The 25,079-nt window shown below is 45.5% G+C and overlaps 1 protein-coding gene across 2 annotated transcripts in view; it reads right to left on the bottom strand.

Moving 5' to 3' along the window:
* The window catches only part of CRTC3 (CREB regulated transcription coactivator 3), a 98,772-nt gene that overhangs the window by 18,708 nt on the left and 54,985 nt on the right, over nt 1–25,079 (bottom strand). For both annotated transcript variants that reach the window (XM_070478315.1, XM_070478314.1), the window contains exons 4-9: nt 16,084–16,145; nt 14,546–14,608; nt 12,407–12,507; nt 5,195–5,230; nt 3,293–3,378; nt 1,063–1,112 (exon numbers count right to left, since the gene is read on the bottom strand). In XM_070478315.1, the coding sequence (XP_070334416.1) occupies nt 1,063–1,112; nt 3,293–3,378; nt 5,195–5,230; nt 12,407–12,507; nt 14,546–14,608; nt 16,084–16,145 (398 nt within the window). The remainder of the gene's footprint in view (nt 1–1,062; nt 1,113–3,292; nt 3,379–5,194; nt 5,231–12,406; nt 12,508–14,545; nt 14,609–16,083; nt 16,146–25,079) is intronic.

Below are 25,079 nucleotides of genomic sequence, written 5' to 3'. Positions count from 1 at the left end.
CTGAACTCAGCGCTGTTAGACAACAGCAAAGGCTTTACAGGGAAGATGAGAAAGAAGGACGGCCTAAGGTACTATAGCTTGAGTTCCTCTGCAGACCATCAGACCATCTAGAAAGTGCACCTGTGCTCAGCTAGATCATGCAAGAGGCCAGCTTTCAAACCACACGGTTTTGGCTTTGGAAAGAGCTGCTGTTTCTGAGAAGGTTTTTGTTCCAAGCCTGGGGGGCAGCCTTGAGGGTCACTGGGCCCCCCTCCTTGCCCCCCGTGCTCTCAGGACACCACTGTGCATCCCCAGGGCTCAGTCCTTCTCTGCGAAGACCCTGAGAGAGGGCCTCCCCATGTCTGCGTCACTCAGTGATGGCGCCCCTGGCTCCCTCACTGTGTCTTCACAGGTCTGTCAGTGTGTGGGCTTCATCATCTCTGTTGTCTCCATGTTCTTCCTCAGGCCCATCTCCTCAGGAATGTTTTCATCTGTTAGTACTACATATATATTTTTTTTGAAAGCTGTCTCTCACATTTTTCAGGGAGTGAAGCTGTATACTTCTAAATACATTAATGAGCTGTTTCACAGAAACTCCTTTTAATATTGCAAGTTTTCCTATTTATTCATCTTCCATTAGTTTAAAAAAATGTGGTAAAAATAAAATGTACAAAACATAGAATCTATCCCTTTGAGGTTCATGATTCTGTGACATTCGGCATATTTGTACAAACTCTCTTAGGTAACTTCTGGTCACCAAGTTGCCAGGGGTCCACAGCTCCCTCAACGCCTGCAGGCCTCGGCTTCCTCCAGTGGGGTTGTGTGTTTACCCAGAGTCAGTGATGTTATTCTCAAACATATTTATGGCAATTTTACTTTTGCAGTTATGTAATATAATTACTTTGAACAAATGAAATATGAGCGTACCAAAAGAGAGCTGTTGTTTTTGTGAAAATTCAGTTGACTTTCAACTTTATGTAACGAGTAAAATTTCTCAGTGTTCTCTGATGAAGCAGCGAGACGTTCCTTTCAATAAAACCTTCAGGACGGCCCTGAAACAAGAACTGAAAGAACGTCTCTTACCTGCCACCTCCCACATCACAGGATCGAGGGCGCCCAGACAGGGACTGGATCTGGGGAGAGACATAGGAAGCCGGGCTTACTCACTGTAAAGCCAAATTCAAGTTTTTAGAAACTGTCATTGCAGGTATCTCGGGGCTCCAGTCAGTGCAAGTGGAGAGCCAGCATACAGAAACAGCATCCTCACAAAGCAGCAGGTTAGGTTCTGACTAGACTTTTCCAGGCATAAGGGAGGCATGATACTAATAAATTTTCTTAATTTGATGCTTCTAGATGATTCTCTTCTAAGTGAATTATTTTCTTATAAAAGGCCAATATGCTTCCCATAGAGCTTTTAAATAAATATTCATTTTCTAACGAGTCTGAGAGGAACAGGAGAAAAGAGAGACATAAACTAGAGTGAAGAAAGAGGAAATTAACGTCTGAAGAAAAGAAATATTTCAACTAAAATCTAAGTTGGGGGGGATTTTTTTTTCCCTTGTTTTTTAAGTTTTACTTTATTTATTTGGCAGTTCTGGGTCTTAGTGACTGCTCAAAGGCTCTTCAATCCTAGCTGTGGCATGGGGGACCTTTTAGTTGCAGCATGCAAATGGTTAGTTGCGGCACGTGGGATCTAGTTCCCTGACCAGGGATGGAAGTCGGAGGTCCCCTGCATTGGGAGCGGGGAGTCTCAGCCACTGGATCACCAGGGATGTCCCTAGATGGTATTTTCATTTTGTTTATTGTCCAATCCCTGCACCTCAATGTCTGGCAACAGAAGCTCCATATATACTGGGTTGGCCAAAACGTTTGTTTGGGGTTTTTTTCTAAGATGTTACAGAAAACCAAACAAACTTTTTGGTCAACCTAATATATGCTTTAAAAAAAAAAAAAAGAATGAAACTATTGACTCATCTCTTCTCCCAGAATTGATTTATGGAGAACTGCAAAATCTGTAACAGCTAAGAGAGATGAGGGAAGTTCCCTGGCAGTCCAATACTTAGGACTCAGTGCTTTCATTGCCTTGGCCCTGAGTTCAATCCCTGGTCAGGGAACTAAGATCCTGCAAGCCATGCGGCGCAGCAAAAAAACAAAGAACTAATAGAGATGAACACCTCTTTCTATAGACAGTACCTCTTCCCTGGTGCTCAGAGAAGACTGGCTGCCACTGACCCCTCTGTGGGGAAGACACAGCTGTCCTCTGACAAAGGCCACCAAAACCACTGGCGCCTCCCGTGGAAAAGGACAGTGGGCTTCTCCTGTGTCTAAGTATGTGAATTTTTACATCTCTTTCCCCCCAAAAGACTGAATATCAAAACATCTTGCTTCTACAAAAGACCTTTCAAGCTCACCCTAATGCTAACGATGACTTTGGTAGAGCTGTTAGAAGAAACTGGCCCACAGGAAGCCTGACCAGGTGGCAGTGGTCAAGCACGAGACAACACGAACAACCGCAGCGCTGAAGCACCTCACTTAGCTCTTATGGACTTGCAGTGCTCCATTCATCATTTCTGGGAGACGAGTTGAGTCAATAGGTTCATTCTTTTATTGTTATTATTTTTTAGCATATATATATATAAATATATATATATATATATATATATATATATAAAGTTGGCCAAAAAGTTCATTTGGTTTCCTTTGGCTCAGGGCTGGGCAGATGCGTTGTTTTCTTTCAGAGGCAGCAGATCCTCTATGGAAGAAAGCCTGCCTTGGGTACCATGGGACCCCCCTCTCTTCCATAGCAGGTGGGTTAACAGAGAGGGAGCCACAGTGGAGACAGGGACAAGTACTCAAAGGCTCTTAGAAACTGTTAAACGGAGGACTTCTTTCCAACTTCTGGATGACTCAGGTCAAATGGTTTTCACTAAAGAAAGGAGTTATCTGGTGAACCAGCCATTATGGACAGAAGCTAGTGACTCCCAGCTGGTGTTGGCTACAAAACAGAAAAATCTGCCTCTAACTTGTAACTGGGTTTTAGCACTTCCTATAATATGAAAGAGATAGGAGGGACCAACCAGTCTTTCTGAAAGAGGGAATTCACATGAGAACTAGGAAGTTAAGAGATGGTTGTGCTAACCCATCAATACAATTATGCTTGTTTTTATTTGAACCATCATTCCCTAGTATATTCTTCTGTCTCTGTCACCAGACTTCCTCTCTGCTTTTTTTCCCCCCAAATCCTCTGTGGGATTTGATGGCTGACCTCTGAAGGGCAAACATTCAGTGACAAGGAGCACAGCTGTCCACCCACCTCCTTGGTCTCCCACAGCTGCTTCGGGAGTGGCTTGGGGATGTTCAGCAGGTTCTCTTCCCTCAGCGGGCCGGGGAAAGACACCACTAAAGAGGGGAAGAAGCAGTCACCGCATTAGAAGGCCCCCCCACCAGCACACGCCACCCCTGGCCCAACAAATGACCTCTGTGGAAATGGTTGAGTTAACTCATACTGACTGTCTACTACAGATGGTGTTTTGAGTGTTACAGTAGGGGATGCATGGGTGGGTGGGTGACACGTGAATTCAGCCCCTGAGGACTTCATACCCTGCACATGGGGAAGGGTGGCATGTGGATACCCATGTCTGGAAGGAGGATCAGGGGGAGGCCCAGAAGGTTGAAGGGCTCAGTGCTGCTCTGGGGGGACCAGGAAGAGCCCAGCCTCTTAGGCTCGGCACTGAGGCTAGTTCTTCAGGGACACAGGAAACGGCCATCCCCAGAGAAAGCAACATGAACGGAGGTCGAGAGAGAGTGGAGGTGGCGGATAACCACCGAGTATACAAAGGAGGAGGGCGGGGAGGCAGAGGTCAGGTTGGGGGGGACTTGCAGACCTGGCGAGGAGAGGGTGGAAGAAAGGGGATGAGGAAGGACCCACAAAAATTTAGGAGAGAGGGAATGAGGAAGGTAACAAAGGGAGAAGAGGAATATTCCGTGGAAGACAAGGTGGCAGTGAAGACGCCTGGTCCTGGGCTGGGTGTGGGGCAGAAAGAGGAGTCGAGAACCCAGAAGGATGAGAAAACCTCCTTCTCCAGGGGATCTTCCTGCCCCAGGGATCTAACCCAGGTCTCCTGCATCTCAGGTAGATTCTTTACCATCTGAGTCACCAGGGAAGCCCCTGAAAGATAACATCAGATGACAGGAAAAGTTGCAAGGGCTGCGAGGGACGACTTAAGGTTACTGCTCATGAGAGTCTGGTCACAAGAATATGGCTGGAATGAACTCCAGCACTGTAAAACTGTAAAGGGGATTGTTTCCTTGGAGAAGTTCATTGCTTTTTGTCACTTCGTATCCAAGACTGGTTGTAATTCTTCAAAGAACTCACTGGGGGAATGCAAACAACCTTGCAGCCATCTCTTTATTTCTGTCCTAGTGGACTAGATATTTATTGCTGTTTCAACTTTTCATGATTTTACTCCTGGCCTGAAATGGCCTTCCCAGAAAGGAGTAAATAAGATGATGAAAGAGAATTGCACCTCTGGCACAGGAAACTCCTCATTTATCACAGTCCCCATGAGTCCTGACCCCTGTGGTGTATAAACCTAATTTAGTTGTTCACTTTCAGATTATGAAAATTAAATTTCAGATTATGAAATTTTAGGGCAAAGAAAACAGTGCCTGGTACTGAATGAATAAATGAGCTGTGTCAGGCCTTCATCTGTCAATGGCTTCCAGAGTCATTTAGTAGATCCCCAACATTAATCGGCTTTATGAAACTCATTATCTTCTGTAAGGTTTGCAATTTTATTTTGCAATCACTTTGCATTTTCCTCACATTATTTATATCTGTCAATTACTGGCTCACAAAACTTTCTAAACAGGCTGAGAAAGACAGCTGAGGAAGGAAGGATATTGGAATAACCATTGGCTTAAGTGTCTAATCACTATTCTCATGTGATCACAGCTTTTGCTCCCCTGTACAGCCTTGTGACTGTGGGGCCATGGGGACCCAGATGACAAGGAGCCTTTGTAATCTAACCACACATTTCCCTTCTCATGGCCTTGATCAGGGCTGGCCTTAATTTTATAGAGCATCTCAGCTGTTGTCAGCATTTTTGGGAAGTCCAGAAAACTTGAGTATTAACTAGATCAGATGTTAAGAGGAGGTTATGTATACTACAGTCAGCATCCCACTCAGCACAGGGAGGTGAAATCAGTTCATTACCTTCCCCATGCACGTCATGCTCACCATCACAGAAACCTAGTGGGAAAGAAAAAAACACAGTTAGGCTGTGCTTCCACCTTTATTTATTCATGAATTAGTAAGTCCTTCTGAATCAAATAGAATTTTGAAAATTCCAAGGCAGTTTTGGTATAGTGATGTTCACTCAGAGGGCATCAGCATTTATACTAAACTTAAAATAGATAAAGCTAACTTAAGTCTAAAGTTGGCGTCTATTTACTTTTCTTTAAAATTATCTCCATCTTTAAAATCTTTTATTGCCTCTGTCCTGAAAGAAGAACAGTTTACAAAGTCTGAGAACCTCTAACCAAATCACAAAGAAAAGAAAGAAGTAATATAGAGAGTGAAGTAAGACGGCACAAAGTGTTAGTCGCTCAGTTGGGTCTGACTCTCTGTGACCCCATGGGCTGTAGCCCGCCAGGATCCTCTGTCCATGGGACTTCCCAGGCAAGGACACTGGAGTGGGTTGCCATTTCCTCCTCCAGGGGAGCTTCCCAATCCAGGGGTTGAACCCACGTCTCCTGCAGCTCCTGCATTGGCAGGTGGGTTCTTTACCACTGAGCCAGCTGGGAAGCCTATACACAGATGTGTATCCCCTCTGTTTCGGAGAGATTGTTCTTGCAGCGGAATGTGAGGTAGGTTGAAAGGAGAAAGTCTGAAGGCAGGAAGACTAAGTGAAAAACCTCCATAACAGTCCAGGCAAGAAGGAAATAAGTGGGGTATTTGTTGGTAGTGAGGACGGAAAAGAGGTGGCAGATTTGAGATACACAGCAGGCGTGGAATGAACAGGACTTGGCTACTCAATGGGTGTGAGGGGTGTGGGAATGAGAGTAATTAAAGACAATTAACTCCTGGTTCAGAGTTTCGGTAACTAGAAGGATGATGGTGGCAATAACCGATGTGTTAGCACCAAGTTAATATATAACCAAAATATGTGAGAAATGGAATGTTTCCTGCCATATCAGTAAACAAAGGCTGTCACAGTCACCAGCTATTGCAGCCTCCAGGGAACTCAGGAAGGAAAAAATTCCTGCCGTCTACCAGCCATCAGACTACAGCCACTCCTCATGGTGAGCCCTGAGGAAATTCGGGATGTGAAAACACAGGATACTGGCCCCAGATAGCTGAGATGCATATGAAAGGAAGGATTTCAGTGAGCCCAGACTCTTGCATCTTCCCATACACAGAAAAGCGCTAGGTTCCTTAACCTGAGTTATCTGGTTTTCTTTAATTAACCACAATCTTTTGATGTTCAGACTACTTGCCCTTTGTTGCAAAACTCCTATATATCCTGGCTCCTTCTGTCGCCTCCTCAGAGCAGTCTCTCAAAGCTATCTGAAATACCATCTCCTGGCTGCAGTCCTCATTTTGCCCAAATAAAACTTAACTCACAGCTCTCACGTTGTACAAATTTTTTCCACCATATCCAAGCCTGGATTTTTACTACTGGATAAAAAATATCAGATGATACAACTATAAATAAAGGGATAAAAATAAAAGGGAACGAGTTGTGAGTGGGTATCCAGAAGCAGAGGAAACACAGATCAGCCCTGAAGGGGACAAACAGCCACAACCAAGGCTCATGTGTGCTCTAAGAAACCTGTAGACTAGGAGCCACCGAGGGTTGACCTCCTAAACGTAACTGAGATCGCCTTCCCTCTCCCAACCCTAACGCCTGACGAATCTAAAACACCTCCCAGCACAGCCTGGATCTGCAGAACAGAGGTGGAGGCAGGGGGCAGAGTACTTAACCAGAGTGTGTCTTTCAGGAAACCTCTCCATTCTGGGCCCTCCTGCCATCTGCGTGACACTTTTGCTCCCTCTTTAGATCTCAGATGCCTTTGCCATCCCCCTCTTCCTCCTGTCTATGCAACCAGGGCTCACCTCTCGTTTGTTTAGTCACTCAGTTGTGTCTGACTCTTTGCGACTCCATGGAATATACAGCCCACCAGGCTCCTCTGTCCATGGGATTTCCCAGGCAAGACTATACTGGAGTGGGGTGCCATTTCCTTCTCCAACAGGCTCATTTCTTTCAGGGTTATTTGCATTTTAAGCCTTCATGGTGCTGGTCAAAGGTATAGTAATACCTGTGGTAAGATCACTGGGGTCCAAGGCAGATCTCCTTCCTTGGGAAGGAGCTCAGGGCTGTGTTTCTTAAAGCTGGTGAGACTCAGCCTCTACAGCTCTGGGTGCTAAGAAGACAAGCATCATGCCTTGCTCTGCCCTTAGCCCTAGACTGCTACTGGAGAGTGCAAGGACCACCCTGGCCCCTTCCTACACTTACTAGTGATGAGCAGAGAGGGGTTAGGCACAGTCCTAGACTACAGGGCAATGGGCAAGTATCACAGAGTACCATCAGGCTTACCCATTTGGGGGGTATGTGTGTGCACGTGTGTGTGTGTGTGTGTGTGTGTGTGCGCGCGCGCACATGCATGTGAGTGTCAAATGATAATTAAACTGCACATGCTGCCAGGGAAATGATCAACATTTTTCTTGATAAATTCTGGATAGTTAAACAAAAAGAGAGAAATTATAAAAATCTTGCTTGGTTGCATAAAAGTTTATTTCTCTCATTTCTATCAACTCCTCACCATGGATGCCTGTCATACAAATTGAATAACCATTATGAGAATTACTAACCATGTATCAGCCTAATGACTGTGTCTTCTTGGGACACAAACTTTTGCTCATGAATGTATCACAGCTTTCTGCTCATGTAGTTAAGCTGTCAGCAGATGCTCCCTTATGATCTGCTCAGAACCAAAAAAAATAGTGGGAACATTAATTGAGGCTACATCACTGCTCAGGAAAGATTCCCAGGGAAAAGCAGTTATTGCTTTCTGCTTGTGGAGTCTAATTCCCAGCTTCAATTATAATTTTTCCCATCACTTTTTAAATCTTTACTTTATTTGGTTGCTCCTATAATAAGAAATACCTTTTTGTAAAGCTAGTCGATATTTTTAAAAGTCTGAAAGGAAAGCAAATGAGAAACTTTCATGAATGACAGGGGGAGAGGGGAAAGACAAGAAACTATTTAAAATAGCTCCCACCAACAGATAGAATTCTCCAGAAATAATTCCTATCCTTGGAGACTTGAATAATATTTTAAACACACTGGCTTTCCCATGTAAACACAGCCATATTTGGATGTGTTTCTGAGTTCTGCTGTACTTCCAAGGCAACTGAAGCAGGGACACGGTTCAGACATCCAGGCTGGAGGTCGGCCTGCCTTCCACAGTTGTCAGATACCAGGATACAAACACGACGGGCTCGAGCTGCTGATGTGAAAAGTAGGGACCCTGGGACTCTGCTCCAGGATTTCCTTCTTTCTTCTGCTTTCCACTAGGATCAACACTGACACTCTGTTGCTTTTCTTATTTGTCCTCACTCAGGCCTGACACTTCTCACCTCTTCCCTTGCAGGCAACATCACTCAGGGTAAATACTTCACTTGATTAATCACTTGCTTTAGCTATTTTTCTTCCTCTCTGCATGCAGGCCTCAAAGTCTTGTTACTTAGGATTTCCTTGTTCTCTCTAGGCCTTTAGCTCTTTCTATAGAAGCACAGACTTTAAACAGAGGGCAACACGAATGCAGGAATGGCAGAGGCAGAAAGGCAGCTCTTTCTTTTTGTGTGTGTGTGGTTTTTTTTTCATTTATTTTTATTAGTTGGAGGCTAATTACTTCACAATGTTGTAGTGGTTTTTGCTATACATTGACATGAATCAGCCATGGATTTACATGTGTTCCCCATCCTGAACCCTCCTCCCACCTCCCTCCCCATCCCATCCCTCTGGGTCATCCCAGTGCACCAGCCCCGAGCACTTGTCTCATGCATCCAACCTGGACTGGCAATATGTTTCACACTTGATAATATACATGTTTCGATGCTGTTCTCTCAGACCATCCCACCCTCACCTTCTCCCATAGAGACCAAAAGTCTGTTCTATACATCTGTGTCTCTTTTTCTGTCTTGCATATAGAGTTATTGTTACCATCTTTCTAAATTCCATATACATGCGTTAGTATACTGTATTGGTGTTTATCTTTCTGGCTTACTTCACTCTGTATAATGGGGTCCAGTTTCATCCATCTCATTAGAACTGATTCAACTATATTCTTTTTAATGGCTGAGTAATATTCCATGGTGTCTATGTACCACAGCTTTCTTATCCATTTGTCTGCTGATGGGCATCTAGGTTGCTTCCATGTCCTGGCTATTATAAACAGTGCTGCGATGAACATTGGGGTGCACGTGTCTCTTTCAGATCTGGTTTCCTCGGTGTGTATGCCCAGAAGTGGGATTGCTGGGTCATATGGCAATTCTATTTCCAATTTTTTAAGAAATCTCCATAGTGACTGTACTAGTTTGCATTCCCACCAACAGTGTAAGAGGGTTCCCTTTTCTCCACACCCTCTCCAGCATTTATTGCTTGTAGACTTTTGGACAGCAGCCATTCTGACTGGTGTGAAATGGTACCTCATTGTGGTTTTGATTTGCATTTCTCTGATAATGAGTGATGTTGAGCATCTTTTCGCGTGTTTGTTAGCCATCTGTGTGTCTTCTTTGGAGAAATGTCTGTTTAGTTCTTTGGCCCATTTTTTGATTGGGTCATTTATTTTTCTGGAATTGAGCTGCAGGAGTTGCTTGTATATTTTTGAGATTAATACAAAGGCAGCTCTTTCTTGGGAATTCCAGATTGAAGTCTATCAGTCTGGTTCCCTCCCAATCCAGGGAGACTAAGACCTTGCTGCACCTTTTTTAGGCTTATATATCCCCCCCTCCTTTTTTTTTTGACCATGCCATGTGGCAGACATGTAGCCTGCCAGGCTCCTCTGTCCATGGGATATCCCAGGCAAGAATACTGGAGTGGGTTGCCACTTCCTCCTCCAGGGGATGTTTCTGACCCAGGGATCAAGCCCACGCCTCCTGTATCTCTGCATCGCAGATGAATTCTTTACTGCTGAGCCACTGGGCAAGCCCTAAGCACACATTTTGCTTTTTTTGCCCATGCCAAGCAGTGGGCATGTGGGATCTTAGTTCTCCGACCAGGGACTGAACCTATACCCCTGCATTGGAAGTGTGGAGTCTTAACCACTGGACCACCAGGGATGCCCATAGGCTTATATATTTCTAGGCACTACTTATAACTACCTATGTGGAAGCTAAACTACTCCAACTTCCCACAGATCCTACTCCTCTAAGTGGTGAGTGGTGGAACCACAACCCGTTTCAACACAACTGCCAGCTTTACTCTCACAGCCCCATGTGTGTACACAAAGCTCGACGGCCCCATCCTATCCTCAAACAGCTCATACTTGACAAACTGCTTGGGTAAATGCAGCATCTCTGAAGTGCATCAAGGGAACAAATACAGCATTATCACAACACATGCCAGGATGATTAAACCCCATACCCACTGTATGCAAGGAAATAAGACCCAGGATGGATTCCTCAGAAGGAATAGGGACTACTCAGGCTTTAAACTATCTAAAAAGTAAAGGAAACTAGAAAGGCTAGTATTATCTTGGCCAAAGATGTATTTATTCCCCTGTTTCCAGACCAAACACACAGCCCTGTGTGTGGACAACAGTCAGCGTGCACATGGAATGGCCATTTCAGGACCATTGTTCCTGCTAGATTATAAACCCCAGAAAGGCAGGCTTGGACGGCATCTTACTGAACCAAACGTGATTCAGGTGCAGCTTAGAGCCAGCGACTAGAGTGTGCTCTGTATGCATAAGCCACCAAGTAATTCCTCCTCACTCCCCATCACTGAGGCCTCCTCCGTGCCTGACTCTGTGTGGAAGGTAAGACCAATAACCCACTGACCGTAGGAAATCTACTGGGAGCAGCCCCTCACATAGTTGCTTCACGTGGGGTTCTTGTAAGAGCGTCCCCTGCAAGACCCTTTGTGGGGGTTGTTCTGCTGCCCTCAAGAATAAAAATCTCTATGATCCAGAGTTGCTATGCACCAAATTTTGATGCCTTTTAAATACGTTGATGCCTGTAGCACTATAAATGTTTTCCTATTTAAAATTAAAATTAAAATTTTTTTTTAAAAAAGAGCAATCTTCTTGGAGCAGAAGAGGAGACACACACCCACGGGAAAGGCAGTCAGTGGCACGACAGCCATCTACAGAGAGGCGCTCCAGGATTTTGGAAGGACATGGCGGGTTCTGGGCTGGCAAGGGGAGGAGGGGTAAGGATGGCTCTGCAGACATGAGAACAAAGCTGAGGGTGCTGGCCGGGTGAGTCAGAAGTGAGTTAAGAGAGGAAGAGATGGGAACAGGATGAAGCAGTTCTGGAACCCAAAGTAGTTCACAGACTTGGAGGGGGTGGTGGGGGAAGGGTTGGTGAGTAAGGAGAAGAGGGAGCGAGGTGGGCACAGGCCCCCTGATCCTGGGATCCGTATCGTCCCAAACTGGAAGATTTGGATTCTCTCCTAGAGGTGGGGGAGTGGCACTGTGACTGGAATCTGACCAGATTTGGGCTGTTCTGGAAGCAGATGGCATGACTCTTTCCCCCACTCCTGGTCACCCTGGGGAGGTGGGACAAGGACCGGCCGCAAAGTGGGCAACAGGTGAGCTCCCACTCCTCCGGCCCCAGGGCTGGCCCTGCTGGCAGCCTGACCTCAGGGCTCCAGCCGTGGGGGCCGCCCTGGGCCAGGGCTGCAGGCCACTGGGGGAGTCAGCGCCCCTCTGGGGTTTGGTCTGAATGGACACGGCCCCCCAGGGAGAAGCCACTTCCTCTATCAGGAGGAAAGGCGGCATCCACCTCCCTGTCCCTTCTGCTGTTATTCCTCAGTGTGTCCAGATCCTGGGTGGAAAAAGGGCTTTCAGAGAACCCGACCTAAGCCTGGACTGGAAACACAGGAGACTGCAAATAAGGAGACCAATTAGAAAGCTGCTATGAGTCCCCGTAAAACTGATGAGGACCTTAAAATGGAAGAGTGTGGAGGACAGAAAGTCTGAGGGCTGAGAGACGCCAAGGAGAACCTGCAGAGGAAGAGGCGCGAGGGAAGGTCCACGCTCACCTCATCATGAGCACACACACACCTCCCCGGCCAGGAGTTGTTCCCTGTGGAAGACGAGCCAGGGAAAGGCACACGGTTTAAGCTTTTCTCTCCCCCCGCTCCCCAAGGACAGAACAAGACCGCGCAGAAGTGGTTGGCATCCAGCCTACGTGTCTTACCCACATACGAGGCAGGCCAGGCTGACTGGCCCCCTCCTCCATAGGGGTCCTGGGGCTTGGTACTCAGAGCACTGGTGTGAAGAGCAGAGTCAGAATTGGTCCTGAGGGGGAGGGGGAAGAGAGACAGTCTGGCTGAAAAATCCATTTTTTCCTTAGTGAAAATGCAACTTTCTTTCCTGAAAATTACCAACAGGAGAGAAAGCAAGAATAACCGATTTACAATCATCCATAAAATGAGGGGTCTGGACGTACCTGCAGTCCCTTACAACATCAGCCTCTGAGGATGACCCACACCCAGAAAACAGCAATTTGTACCTGTGAGATCTCACACTTTGAAGCTAGTGGAGTAATGATATGGTTTAACAAGGAAGACACTAGATTCATGGCTTTCTTTAAGAAACGTTCCATCTTTCCTCACAACTCAGAAGATGGCTGTGGCCAATATATTCTCTGCAGCTGGGCTAGATCCTCTCCATCTGTGAATAATTCCTCCTCCAGGAAGGATCATCAAAGCAGTGGCTTTCCAGCCCTTCCAGGGGGAATGCAAGGTCGGGACGACTTTCAGAATAACCCTAACATGTTCTCTGCCCTTTCACTCTCGCCCTCATGAGCACAGTAGTTTTCCAGAGCCTTGTGACATGCAATGTCAATGCAGACTGAACACACAAGCAGAGGATCAAGCAATCTTCAAGAGATACATAAAAGGGACAACGCCTCTCTTCTCAGTGATTTAGTTTGTTTCAGAAAATATAACTGTGCTTAAAAAATATGATTTATGTTGACATGAGCTTATTACTGCTATTTCTAAGTGTATTAATAAGTATCTTCTATAAATCTCTCAATTTAATTTCCAATATCAATAGCTAAATACAAACAAATGTACCCACATGAACAAACACTGTTCGAGGGCCTCAATGGTTTTTAAGACTGTGACAGAATTGTAAGACAAAAATTGGTGGAACTGTTGAACTACAGCAAATTTCTGAAATTCTCGCAGACATTTGCAGTTTACATGCAGCTTTGACTCCAGGAGATACTATTTACTTGTCCCATCAAGGGTCAAACTGCCAAAAAAGAACTTGTGTGAGGCTTCGAATTAGCCTAAAATGCTTCTCTGTGGGCTGTTTCAGGTGACGGCCGTCTGGCTGGACCGTGTGCCACGGCTGGGTTGGGTTCACACAAGGGGCAGGCAGCTCAGAACCAGGAGGACGCAGCAGCAAAAGCAAGGACTCTGGGACCGGGGAGCCTTGGGTTCAGATCCAAAGAGACTCAAGAGAATATCAATCAAATGCAGAGACACAACTGGGGAAGTGTGAATACAGACTGGGTATTAGATAATATTAGGAATTATTGTTAATTTTGTTAAGTGGAATAATGGCATTGCAGTTATGTTGTTGTTGTTTTTTAAAGGTTCCTATCAGCCTTATACTGTTAGAGATACTTGCAGGTGAAATACTCTATTTGGCTGGTGGTGGGATGAGGGTGGGAAGGGCAGGGAGTAAGGGTAGATGTAGAAGCTAAAAGATGGGCACACGGAATTCTTGTAATGCTTTTCCCTTTTGTGTATGTTAAAATTTTGCACTAAATTTTTTTTTTATCCCAGTTCCATCACATCACAAGGTCACAAGCTAAGTGACCTTGGACAAGTCATTTGTAACTTCTTAGAACAGAAAGTCATACTCATTCTTGTAGAATGTGATCAGGATTAAACAAAATTATCTAAACACTGGGATCAGGCTTGAAGTGATGGTTTAATACGGTTATTGAACGCTTATGCTTTCTTGTGTTTCTTATGTATCTCTTATTTAATCCTCGCAACCATCCCTTGATGTAGGTATTGTTATCTTCCTTTTCCCAGCTGAGTAAACTGAGACACAGAGAAGCTATGCAACTTGCTCAAGGACACAGAGTGGGAGGCAAACTGTCATTCACTCAGACTTCATGTTCTCACAGCTACATTGTACTGAGCAGACGTTCACTACATGGTGGGAGATTCAGGTTGCTTTTTTTTAACACTTAGTATAAACAACAGAATATAAGAGTACTCTGGCAAACAGATGATAGATTAAAAAGCAGCAGGACCATCAAGGTAATTTTCCTTCTTTAAAGTTTATTTCTACTAGAAAACAAGCTATGTACCTGTTGAGTGCAGATGTTAGCCTGAACCCAGGGTGCTTCTCTTCCTTCCAAGGAGGCTGCTGCCTTTAAAAACCAGAATAACATAAAAAGAAAAGAAGTTCAGTCCACAAGGAGCAAGGGAAACCTCAGGCCTGGGTTTGAGAACCAGCCCTTCTCACACAGCTGCACAGCTGATCTCTCCAGGTCCTGTGATTTCTGACTTCTATAATAAAAACTATCAGAAATTTGTGCGAATAGAGCAAGCAAATGAGCCAGCTGGGCATGCAAGGAGGTTTTTGGTCTTTTTTTTTTTAAAGGGCAAACAAGCACTTTTGAATGCCTTTCGAAATATTTCAGATCCATGACCAACTCCTCTCTGGGGATGTGAGGTCTTATTCCAGATATGTGAAAAACTACCCCTCATCACATACCCCGAGTGTGTGCATAGGGGATGCCTGGCAAATCCTTATAGAGAAATGCTGCACTCAACTGCTACAGTAATCCAATGTATGAAAATGTTAATCTAACTAATCCTCATGCTCTAGAAAGCATAAAACACTTTTCTCTTAAATACAAATTTTTTACAATCTCAAATGGGACATATCTTTTTATGATTTAATTAAAGAATCTGCCTGCAGTGAGGGAGACCCAGGATCTATCCCTGGGTCAGGAAGATCCCCTGGAGAAGGGAATGGCTACCCACTCCAGTATCCTTGCCTGGAGAATCCCCAAGGACAGAGGAGCCTGGTGGGCTACAGTCCATGGGGTTGCAGGGTTGGATACGACGGAGTGCCTAATGCTTTAATGATTTAAAATAAGATACTGTGTTTATTCTACAATCATGGATCCCAGGATTCTTAAGGGTTACTGAAAACCTACTTGAGGTAGGGGCCCGCTGTTATCCCTCTTCATACCTGCCTTTCCCAGGTCCTGACTACATTATCTACAGTAAGTGCTGTCAGTATTTGCCCCAAGAATAGATGGAGAATGGACTTCAATCCAGGAAGCTAAAATTTTCAACATGTCCATTTCAAATGCCTCTTAAATCTGACCAGGTAATCTGAAAATGATATCATGCATCCACTGGATGTAACAATCTTTTCAGTTAACTCTATATTCTGTCACCTTCAGTACTATTCCAAAAATACTCAATTTTTTGGTATACATTCTCTACATATAAAAATACTCAAAGAGACTCTAAATCAAATCCACTATGCAATAACAGTTTTAGGAGCTTACTATCGCCTCTGTTTCTTCCAGTAGCTTACCATGACACCTTTATATATTTAAATATAATAATACCAAATCAGACTATCATGTTGGTCAATGTATTCTGAATGTGTTTCTATTTGGTCTTTAAAATGAAGATCTGGATTGATTTAAATAACTTTTAATTTCAGACTTTCATACGTGGAGAGACTTAAGTTTTATAAGAGAAAACAAGAGTCTGTGCTTTAGATTAGAAATTTCTAAAATGACATCTGGGGTGGGTAAAATAAAGTGAGACTGTCCAAGCACAGCGCATGCCCATCATATCTTTGAAAACATGACTTGCTTACCTGGGCCAACTCTCATCCAGGGGCTGTGAGGAGTAATTTGCTCCAAGCGCGCTACCATCAAAGTAGAAATTTCAATCAAGGAAAACTCATATGAAGGGGAAGCTGAGGCAGAACTAAGAGGCTGGAGTCCTGCGGAGTTCAACTGCTGAGTTTTCAGTTTTTATCTTTATCTCTATACCCAACAGCTCTTCCTCCTACTTTGGCTTATCAACTTCCTCTGGAAACGTCCATTCCTCTATCTCCTAACCAGCACCATCTTTGCATGATTCATGTGGGGTGTTTTCTTTTTTTTCTTTTTTGCGTGCCCAACCTCTTTTACTTTGAAGAACTGCCTGCACCCCTACCCGAAACCTGGTTTGGCTGTCACTCTGTATAGGCCTCCCTGTCCCACAGAATGTGCCCATATCGAGGATTGCCATTCAAGGTCACTTAACCCCCTGTAACTAGTTCAGGGATGGGCTCATGATACAAACACGGGAAGAAAGGACTGCCCCCAGCTGAGGTGGTGAGCTCGGCCTGGGTTTCTCTCCCTGGAAGTCAAGGTAGAGGTGGTAGCCCCCAGATACTGAGTCTCAGTGCTATTGTACGGACCCCTGGATCCAGCCCCCTGGGCTTCTAGTAACATAAGCCAATAAATTTCCTTTTTCTTCAAGTTGAGGGTTCCTGTTTCTTATAACCCAAAGAGAGCTACATTAGGTTTGTGGAGAAATGTGAACTTCCTTAGGCGGTCAGGGGCCCCGTTTTATGGATTCTGTATTCTTCACTGGGTCTACCCTGCCTTAGAACACATTCCAGATGAAATGGAAACAGGGAAAAACAGATGGGATGCTACACTATATGTGCTGAGTACAATAGAGCCCTTTGGTTAATTTAATTAATTATACTCATAGAATACCTTCTCAAAACATTCTAAGTCATATTATTCTCCTGTGATCTTCAGTGATTCTGTGTAAAAGAAGCCACCGTCTTAAGGTTCAGGAGGAAACAGGGGCCTTGATGGAAAAGGAACTATCATGCAGGCAGAACCTGGCATTAGTAAAATATGGACACTGATGAACTCGTAACGAAATGTTTCCTCTGCCAGAACCACTATGATCACAAATTTCACTTCCTGTGTACTAGTGTGGTCATGTCTAGTTACCTTCTTTCTTAATCTGAATCTTAGTCAATGCAATAAAACAGAGGTGCTTTCAGAAGAGAGACCAGACGCTTCTTCAACATTAACTATCAGGCTATGCAGGAGACATAAGAGGCGTGGGTTGGATCCCTGAGTCTGGAAGATCCCCCGGAGGAGGTCATGGCAACCCAACTCCAGTATTCTTGCCTGGAGCAAGAGGAGCCCGATGGGCTACAGGCCATTGGGTTGCAAAGCGTTACACAACTGAAGTGACTTAGTGCAAACACATGCGTGCCAAGTACAGGTCGGAATGGACCACAGTAGGAGACAAAGAGGAAAAGGTGAAGAAGATACCAGAATGCCTCTGAGAGGAAAAACGGCAGTATCTTAACTGGCAGAACCACTAGGGAGAAGGCACTGGGCCTTTCTCTTTTCAGCAGATTTTAATGAACCTCTGTCCAGAAATGCTTAATTCTGAAGTAGAAATTTGCCACTTCTCTCAGGACACTGCCACTTTTAAAGTCATTAAGTCCACTTATCTAGAACCTGTAAACAAATTAGAATGCAGTGGTGTAACAGTAGTACAACAATTAAACATAGATCATTTCAATGTTGAGGAGTAGGTCAGCATGTTAGCCTTTCTGATGTACATCAACAACGTGGAAACATGGTGAGTTTCTGAAATTTTAATATGACGGGGCTGAGGCATCAAAAGTTAAAAGATGTGACCTCTGAGCTCTCCCAATTCTCACCATTCACATCTCACTTAAAGGATATTCAAAAACCCAACACCTATTGGCATCAAGAGATGCCCTAATGTTAACAATCACTCATGGCAGTGGTTGTTGCTGTTGTTTAGTCACTAAGTCGTATCCAACGCTGTGACCCCATGGACTGTGGCCCGCCAGGCTCCTCTGTCCATGGGATTTTCCAGGCAAGAATACTGGAGTGGTTAGCCATTCCCTTCTCCAGGGGATCTTCCTGACCCAGGGATTGAACCCGGGTCTCCTGCATTGCATGCAGATTCTTTACCATCTGAGCCACCAGGGAAGCCTACTCATGTCAGTGTGCGTGTGTGTGACTCAGTCATGTCTGACTCTGTGACTCCATGGATTGTGGCCCACCAGGCTCTTCCGTGCATGGGATTCTCCAGGCAAGAATACCGGAGTGGGTTGTCATTTCCTTCTCCAGGGGGTCTTCCCAACCTAGGGCTCGAACCCAGGCCTCCTGCATTGCAGGCGGGCACTATACTGTCTGCTTTACTGCAGACAGAATTTAGCTTACAGCTAAATTCAACAGAAGCTTAGAAAATGTTTATTTGCTCTTCTGAAGATCTGAGAAAACTTTGTTCAGGTGGCTTTAATCACTCCACAGTACTAATATGCCATGAAGAACATCCTAAATAGACAGAAAAAATACCCTTATTTGTAAACTAGAATTTACCATTCAATTCAATGAACATTTATATTCTGCCTGCGAGCTGCCAGGAAACAAACAGAAGAGCAGCCTAGGTGACAGGGAAAACAAGCCAGATCAGCCCCTCCTCCATTACCACCTTGAAAGAAAGTGAGAGTAACAGTTGCTCAGTTGTGTCCCACTCTTTGTGACCCCATGGACTGTGGCCCCCCAGGCTCTTCTGTCCACGAGATTCTCCAGGCAAGAATACTGAAGTAGGTTGCCATTGTCTTCTCCAGGGGATCTTTCTGACCAGGGATTGAACCTGGGTCTCCTGCATTGCAGGCAGATTCTTTACCATCTAAACCACCAGGGAAGCCTCCATCACCTTAGTTAAACCTAAGTCAGAAAACAATCCCACGTTATAATGGATCTTTTGATTTATCCCCAGTGCACTCCTTTTCAGCTCCTTTTCTGGCTCTTCCTCTTCTGCCTTCAACCCTAATGTTCCCAGAGTCTCTATGGCCTCACAGTCTCTCAGCCCACATCTGCTTGCACTGCTCTCAAAAGCACACAGTAGGGAGAACAGCCTTGGCATCGTGGGTACCATGTAGAGTGGGAGTAGGGTGGGAGGCTGGAGAGAGACTCCGGGTGCAGCCACTTGGGGAAGAGCACCCAGGAGACTGAGAGGCAGCCCCCCTCCTCTGCCCTGTCCCATCCATGCCTTTGGCTCCATCTATCACCCACAGCCCAGTAACTCGTGAATCCATACTTCCAGCTCCCCACAGTTCTCATGAACTCCAAGCCTGCACTTCCCACTGCCTTACTCAGCTTCTCCACCCAAAGCATCTCAAGCTCTACCTCCAGGCCCACTTGTCATGCTGCCTCTCATCTCCTCATCGTGTTCCAGTCCATCATATGTAATGGGGGTGCCCTCCACCCAGGTGCTCAGGTGGAGGTGTCAGTCACCCTGGGCTGTTTCTCTCCCCAAGTCCCTGCGGCACTGCGGAGGAGAATCCTTCCTCCCTGTTCCCCGCCCAGTCCACCGACAAGGGAACTCCTGCTCCTTCTCAGCTCGGATAACGTTAGAGGGGAAGGCCTCAGTTACCAAGAACATTCTGCCCTTCTGTTGACAAGACAGGACACCTGTGGCCCATTTCCCTGCATGCTGGGTGGGGTCAGTGAGCCTCAGAAACCCCACACAAGACCCACCCTGTCTCCTCCCTGGGCTCCCTAGACATGGCTGCAAGGCCCGGTTCTTCTTTTGGCTTCCTGTTCCCATGTGGGAAGGGCGCCTGTGGCAGGGCTCAGGAGCAGCCTGGGGCGCCAGACTCTCTCTTCCCCTCTGGAACCCCATTTTCTACTGGGGCTGTGGGGCCATCCCATGGTGGTCCACGGAGCTGGCAGGGTTCCTTGACTCCAGATCTGCTTAGTAGAACCCACACTCACTGAGACAGGTGTCAGGGCTGGATTTAATATATAAGACCAGTCACCATTTGGTTCCTTCCTAGTTTCTTAACCATGTCTTCACCATCGCTCAACTTCCTCTTGTCCTTTTGCTTCCAATGACGTCCTGCTAGAATACATCTTCACGTCACACATGAATGGAGGTACGGGAACGAGTTCTTTTTTGGTTCTTGTGTGTACAAAGATGTCTTCCTGTTTCCCTCAGCACACGAGTGACAAATGGGAAATGGGTAGAATTCTGAAGTCTGACTCTTCCCCCTTAAAACTTTAAAAACTTGCATTCCCCTTGAGATGGAAATCTTTAATGGGTGTTAGGTAAAAACTGGGTTTAGTGATCAAGTAAGATATGGAAACTCTGGGTTAACGTTTCTTAACTGCCAGGCTTCTCACAGCCCTAATATGAAACTGTGAAGCTTCCAGAAGAGGCAGAGTCCAATATTTCTCAAATACAACAGGCGGTGCCCTTTAAAGAAACAGTTTTGTCCTATAAACCAGTGTCTTAACATTTTCATCTCCTTGTATGAACAGAACCAAAGCAAGGCCTGCTCCAAAGAGGAAAGCCACTCCTAGCTTTAGTGGATCTCAAGGCATTTCATAATGACCATTCATTCTAGTTTTCCAGATGCAACACACGCTCCAACCTTGCTGGTGATATAAATCAGAAAATTTCTAGACATTCATTTTTCTCTCTTCCTAAAAACACATCTCTTTGAGGGGAAGGCACTTCTATGAGTCTTTAGTGTGTCCTCCTTCTCTTCTAGGTATGACCCTCAGGTCTGAGATCATATGACATTTGCTGTAAATTTATGTTAATAGTTTGGAAACTCAACAGGATGGTGTCTGGGGTGCACGCTTGCTCCCTTGAGGAGTGAGAAGGGCTGCTGAGGACACGAGCAGCTGCAGGAAGGCGGGAGGGGCTCTCCTCTGAGTTCTCAAGCCCAGACCCCCAGTCGGGGACAAGTCAGCGCCTCGCCTCTGCCCTGAGTGTGGCCTGGACCGGAGCTCAGCTGCACAGAGCCCTGGTCTCTGCCTGTGGTGGCCCCATGCCCACAGCAGAGCTCAGAGCCCGCTGCGCTGGCCTTCTCTGTGACCACGGCCGCCCACCGCAGGAGGAATGCCCTGGTGCCGGAGCTCTGCTGCTTGTGTCTGCCCACATTGTTAACAGTGTTCATTGTATTTGCAATCACTGTATCACGGGACCGACTCCTTCCTAAGCCAGGGTACCCGCAAATCTAAAGTAACATCCAAGCCAGGAAACAGCTGGAATAAGAAAATTCTGGGTACACATCTTCTCTTTGTTCTAACAAAGATTCAAACCAGCATTAATCCTTTCAAATGATAAAACTTCATTCAGGAGGTAACAGAATGGTGAGAAAGGCAACCATTTTAAGCAAATTATCACAAAATCAAATGAATGCAGGCCGTGAAAGGAAAGATGGCACTGCAGCCCTCTTCCACATCTTTTCTACATATAGTAATATCTTCAACATAAAATCATTCTACTTTTACATTTTACTAGGAGCTCAATACTTTGGCCACCTGATGTGAAGATCTGTCTTACTGGAAAAGACCCTGATGCTGGGAAGGATGGAGGGCAGGAGGAGAAGGGGGAGACACAGGATGAGAAGGTTGGATGGCATCACTGACTCAATGGACATGAGTTTGAGCAAACTCCAGGAGAAAGTGAAGGACAGGGAAGCCTGGCAGGCTGTAGTTCAAGGGTCACAAAGAGTCGGACATGACTTAGGGACTGAACACAGGAGCTCAAGATCCCTTGATTTCTCAAAGGAACCTCGCTGTTTATTCATGGGCAGGCCTACACTAAAAACCTCTTTTGAGTCAGCAGATGTCCAGTCCTGGGACCCCCATTAAGTGCTTAAGAGAGACATCTCATGGTCTGTGAATCAGACATGTACTGTCTGATAAAAAACTCTAACTCATCTGTATATTTATTTGGTTCTTGCTTCTCCTCCCCTTAGGAGGTGATCTGCTTTGCAACTGCTCTCATGAGTTGACCCGGATACACGGTCAAATTATATATAGCCTACAACTTACTACCTGAAAGGAGACAGAGTCGCCTGCACACACAGTGAAGTTTCCCTCTCTAGCACTTTGCACAAGTTATTCCCTCTGCCTGAAACATTCCTTCCATGGGTGTCTTCCTCTCTGTCTATCACTTACAACCACCTGAAATTATTTTGCTTTGATAATTTTTTTTTAACCTGTTTGCCGTCTGACATCACCCACTCAGGAAGGCAGGGACACTGTCTCTCTCACTGCTGAGTCCCCAATGCTTAGAACAGTACCAGTGCAGAGAAGGGGTTCTGTGAAAATACCTGTTCAATAAATAAAAACACTGTCCTCTCACATGTTACCTATCCTTCAAGCCTCAGGTTTTCCTCCAGGACGCCTTCACCATCCCCTCAGCACTGGTTCGGGCTGTGCGCCTCTGAGTTTGCACAGCCTCCGGGCGGTGGTGCCTGCAGTCGACACCGAGCCTCTCCCGCTAGATTGTGGGCAAATAGAGGGCAGAAGTACGTGACTGTTTGCCGTTACATCCACAGGGTGTAAATGGTGCCTGACACTAACTGTTTTTAAGTGAATGAACATTTTTCTCTGTTGCTTTTCCTCAATCTCCTCCTCTTCTAGATATTCTTCTAGTTTAAAAAGCTATGAGAGCTTCCCTGGTGGTCTAGTGGTTAAGAATCTACCTTGTAAAGCAGGGGACACTGGTTCGATCCCTGGTCTGGGAAGATCCCACATGCTGCGGGGCAGCTGAGCGCATGTGCCACAGCTACTGGATCCTGTGTGCCTAGAGGCCATGCTTTGCAACAAGCAAAGCCGCCGCAAGGAGAAGGCTGCATACTGCAACCAGAGAGGAGCACCCACGTGCTGCAACTAAGGCAAGCCCTCATAACAACCAAGACCCAGCACAGCCAGAACAAAAAGCTATGAGACAGCTGTATTTGAAATGAATAACCAACAAGGACCTTCTTACAACACAGGGAACTCCGTTCAGTGTGATGTGGCGGCCCGGATGGAAGGCGGGGTTTGGGGTAGAACGGATACATGTATACGTATGGCCGAGTCCCTGCACCGTCCACCTGAAGCTGTCACAACACTGTTTGCTAACTGGTGATACCTCAGCACAAAATAAAAAGTTAAAAAAAACAACAGCTGTGAGGAGGACTTCCCTGGTAGTCCAGGTTAAGACTGCATACTTCCACTGCAGGGGGTGCAGGTTCAATCCCTGGTGGGGGAATTTAAGATCTTGCAAGCAGCAAGGTGCAGCCAAAATAAAATAAAAATTTTTTTAATTAAAAAGCTGTGAGTATATGCATATATTTAGACCATACTTGCTGTAAAAAAGATCTGAGGGAGCCATAAGGATATCTGTATGTATTAAAATATTTACAGAGAACATCTATGAGAGAAAGAGAGAACTGAGAAATTAGGGAAAGATATAATGTTAATCACATGAAGCAAAGAAATACACTAAGTCTTTTACTAGCAAATTCCAAGAAATTTAGACAACAGTTCGATGGACAACCATCTACACGCGTGTGAATTTGCTGAAGAACCACCTCCATTCTCATTTCCCTTTTGCATTTCTATGTAAAAGTTATGATACATTCCAGAGAGGAATTTGAGGGGTGTGTTGGTGGTTAAATGGTAGAATTCCTGCCTCCCAGAAGGAAAGGGAAAAAAATCAGTTATCATTTTTACCTGCACTGATAATGTCACATAATATCAGAAGTCAAGGTATCTTGGTGGACTCGGGGGAGAAGTAAGCCTCCATTTGGGTCCTTCTCCTCGTCTCAGATTGATAAAAAACTGCGAGAAGCCTGAGGGCTAGACACGCAGTGGGAGTTCTTCTGTGTCCCCACACCTCCTCCACCGGGGTCTCTCTTAAGTGTGGTCCTGAGGGCAACTGAGCGCTGGAGCAAGAGGGGGGCCCAGGCTGGAGGTCGGTCAGCTTGACTTGAGGCTGAATCTGGGCCCCTCCAGCCTCAGCTATAGAATTTGGGGCAAGTCACTTTGACACTCAAGTTTCCTCACTGGGAAATGGGCATTAAAAAAGCAAACTGCCCAGTAAATTTTGAGCTCATCTGAACGACTTATGAATTGCCTAGCACAGTGCCTGGCATGAGTAGGTGCTCGGTAAACACGAGCCCTCCCCCCACTTCCTGCTTTCTAGGCTGCTGAAGCCAACCCTACCGTCACTGCCAGGAACCCAGCTCTGCAGCAAGGCTCACCCCGCCTCTCCTGCCTCTCTCCGGCCCTTCGGGTGAGAAGAATGAGGGCAGAGTGCAGACTCTCCTGGAATACTTACCTGTCTCCTCTCCTGCAAATCCCAGCTCAGGCCTGTTTCCCAAAGCCCTGGGCACACTGCTGGACCCCCGAGACCACGCCCTGCTCTGGCCTGATAATAAAATTGTCTGATGAGTTTTCACAGCCTCCTTTTCTGTCTTCCTACTTCACAGCATAGGATTTGGTGTGAATAAATATCACTATGGAAGATTCTCCTAAATACCATCTTCGTATTTTAGTTGTCATTGATAGAGTCTGAAACTCCCTAAATAGAAAATTATATAAAAATTTCTTCCATAAGTCCTAGCAGCAGGTCAGTGCGTGAACAGAAATAAACATAAATCACCTATCTGTATGTCTGTTTTAGTGTGACCGACTAAATCTAACCTGGTTTAAAGTCAGGGTTAATTCTGATTTTGTCAATGTCTGAAGAAAATGCTGAGAAGGCCTTGCAATGGGGCTGAATGACAGGCTGTTTATGTACAGTTACTTTATTAGATGGAACTTTATTGACACTTTCATAAAGTAACACCTACCAGGATCCTTCCAATTTTTAGTCGCAGAGATGTTTCTAGTTTCTAACTCACTTAGGTTTATTGCCTCCATTCATCAGATGAAATGAAGATTTGGAGACCAAAGGGAAATTACTGGGAAAAATAAATCCTGAAAACTTTTCAAACATTTCAAAACTTATCCTCTCCTCAGA

This window comes from Odocoileus virginianus, chromosome 16 (genome assembly GCF_023699985.2).
Source record: "Odocoileus virginianus isolate 20LAN1187 ecotype Illinois chromosome 16, Ovbor_1.2, whole genome shotgun sequence".
Classification (NCBI taxonomy): Eukaryota; Metazoa; Chordata; class Mammalia; order Artiodactyla; family Cervidae; genus Odocoileus; species Odocoileus virginianus.
The sequence above is the reverse complement of the archived record's forward strand: the minus strand, read 5'-3'. Positions and strand labels throughout refer to the sequence as shown.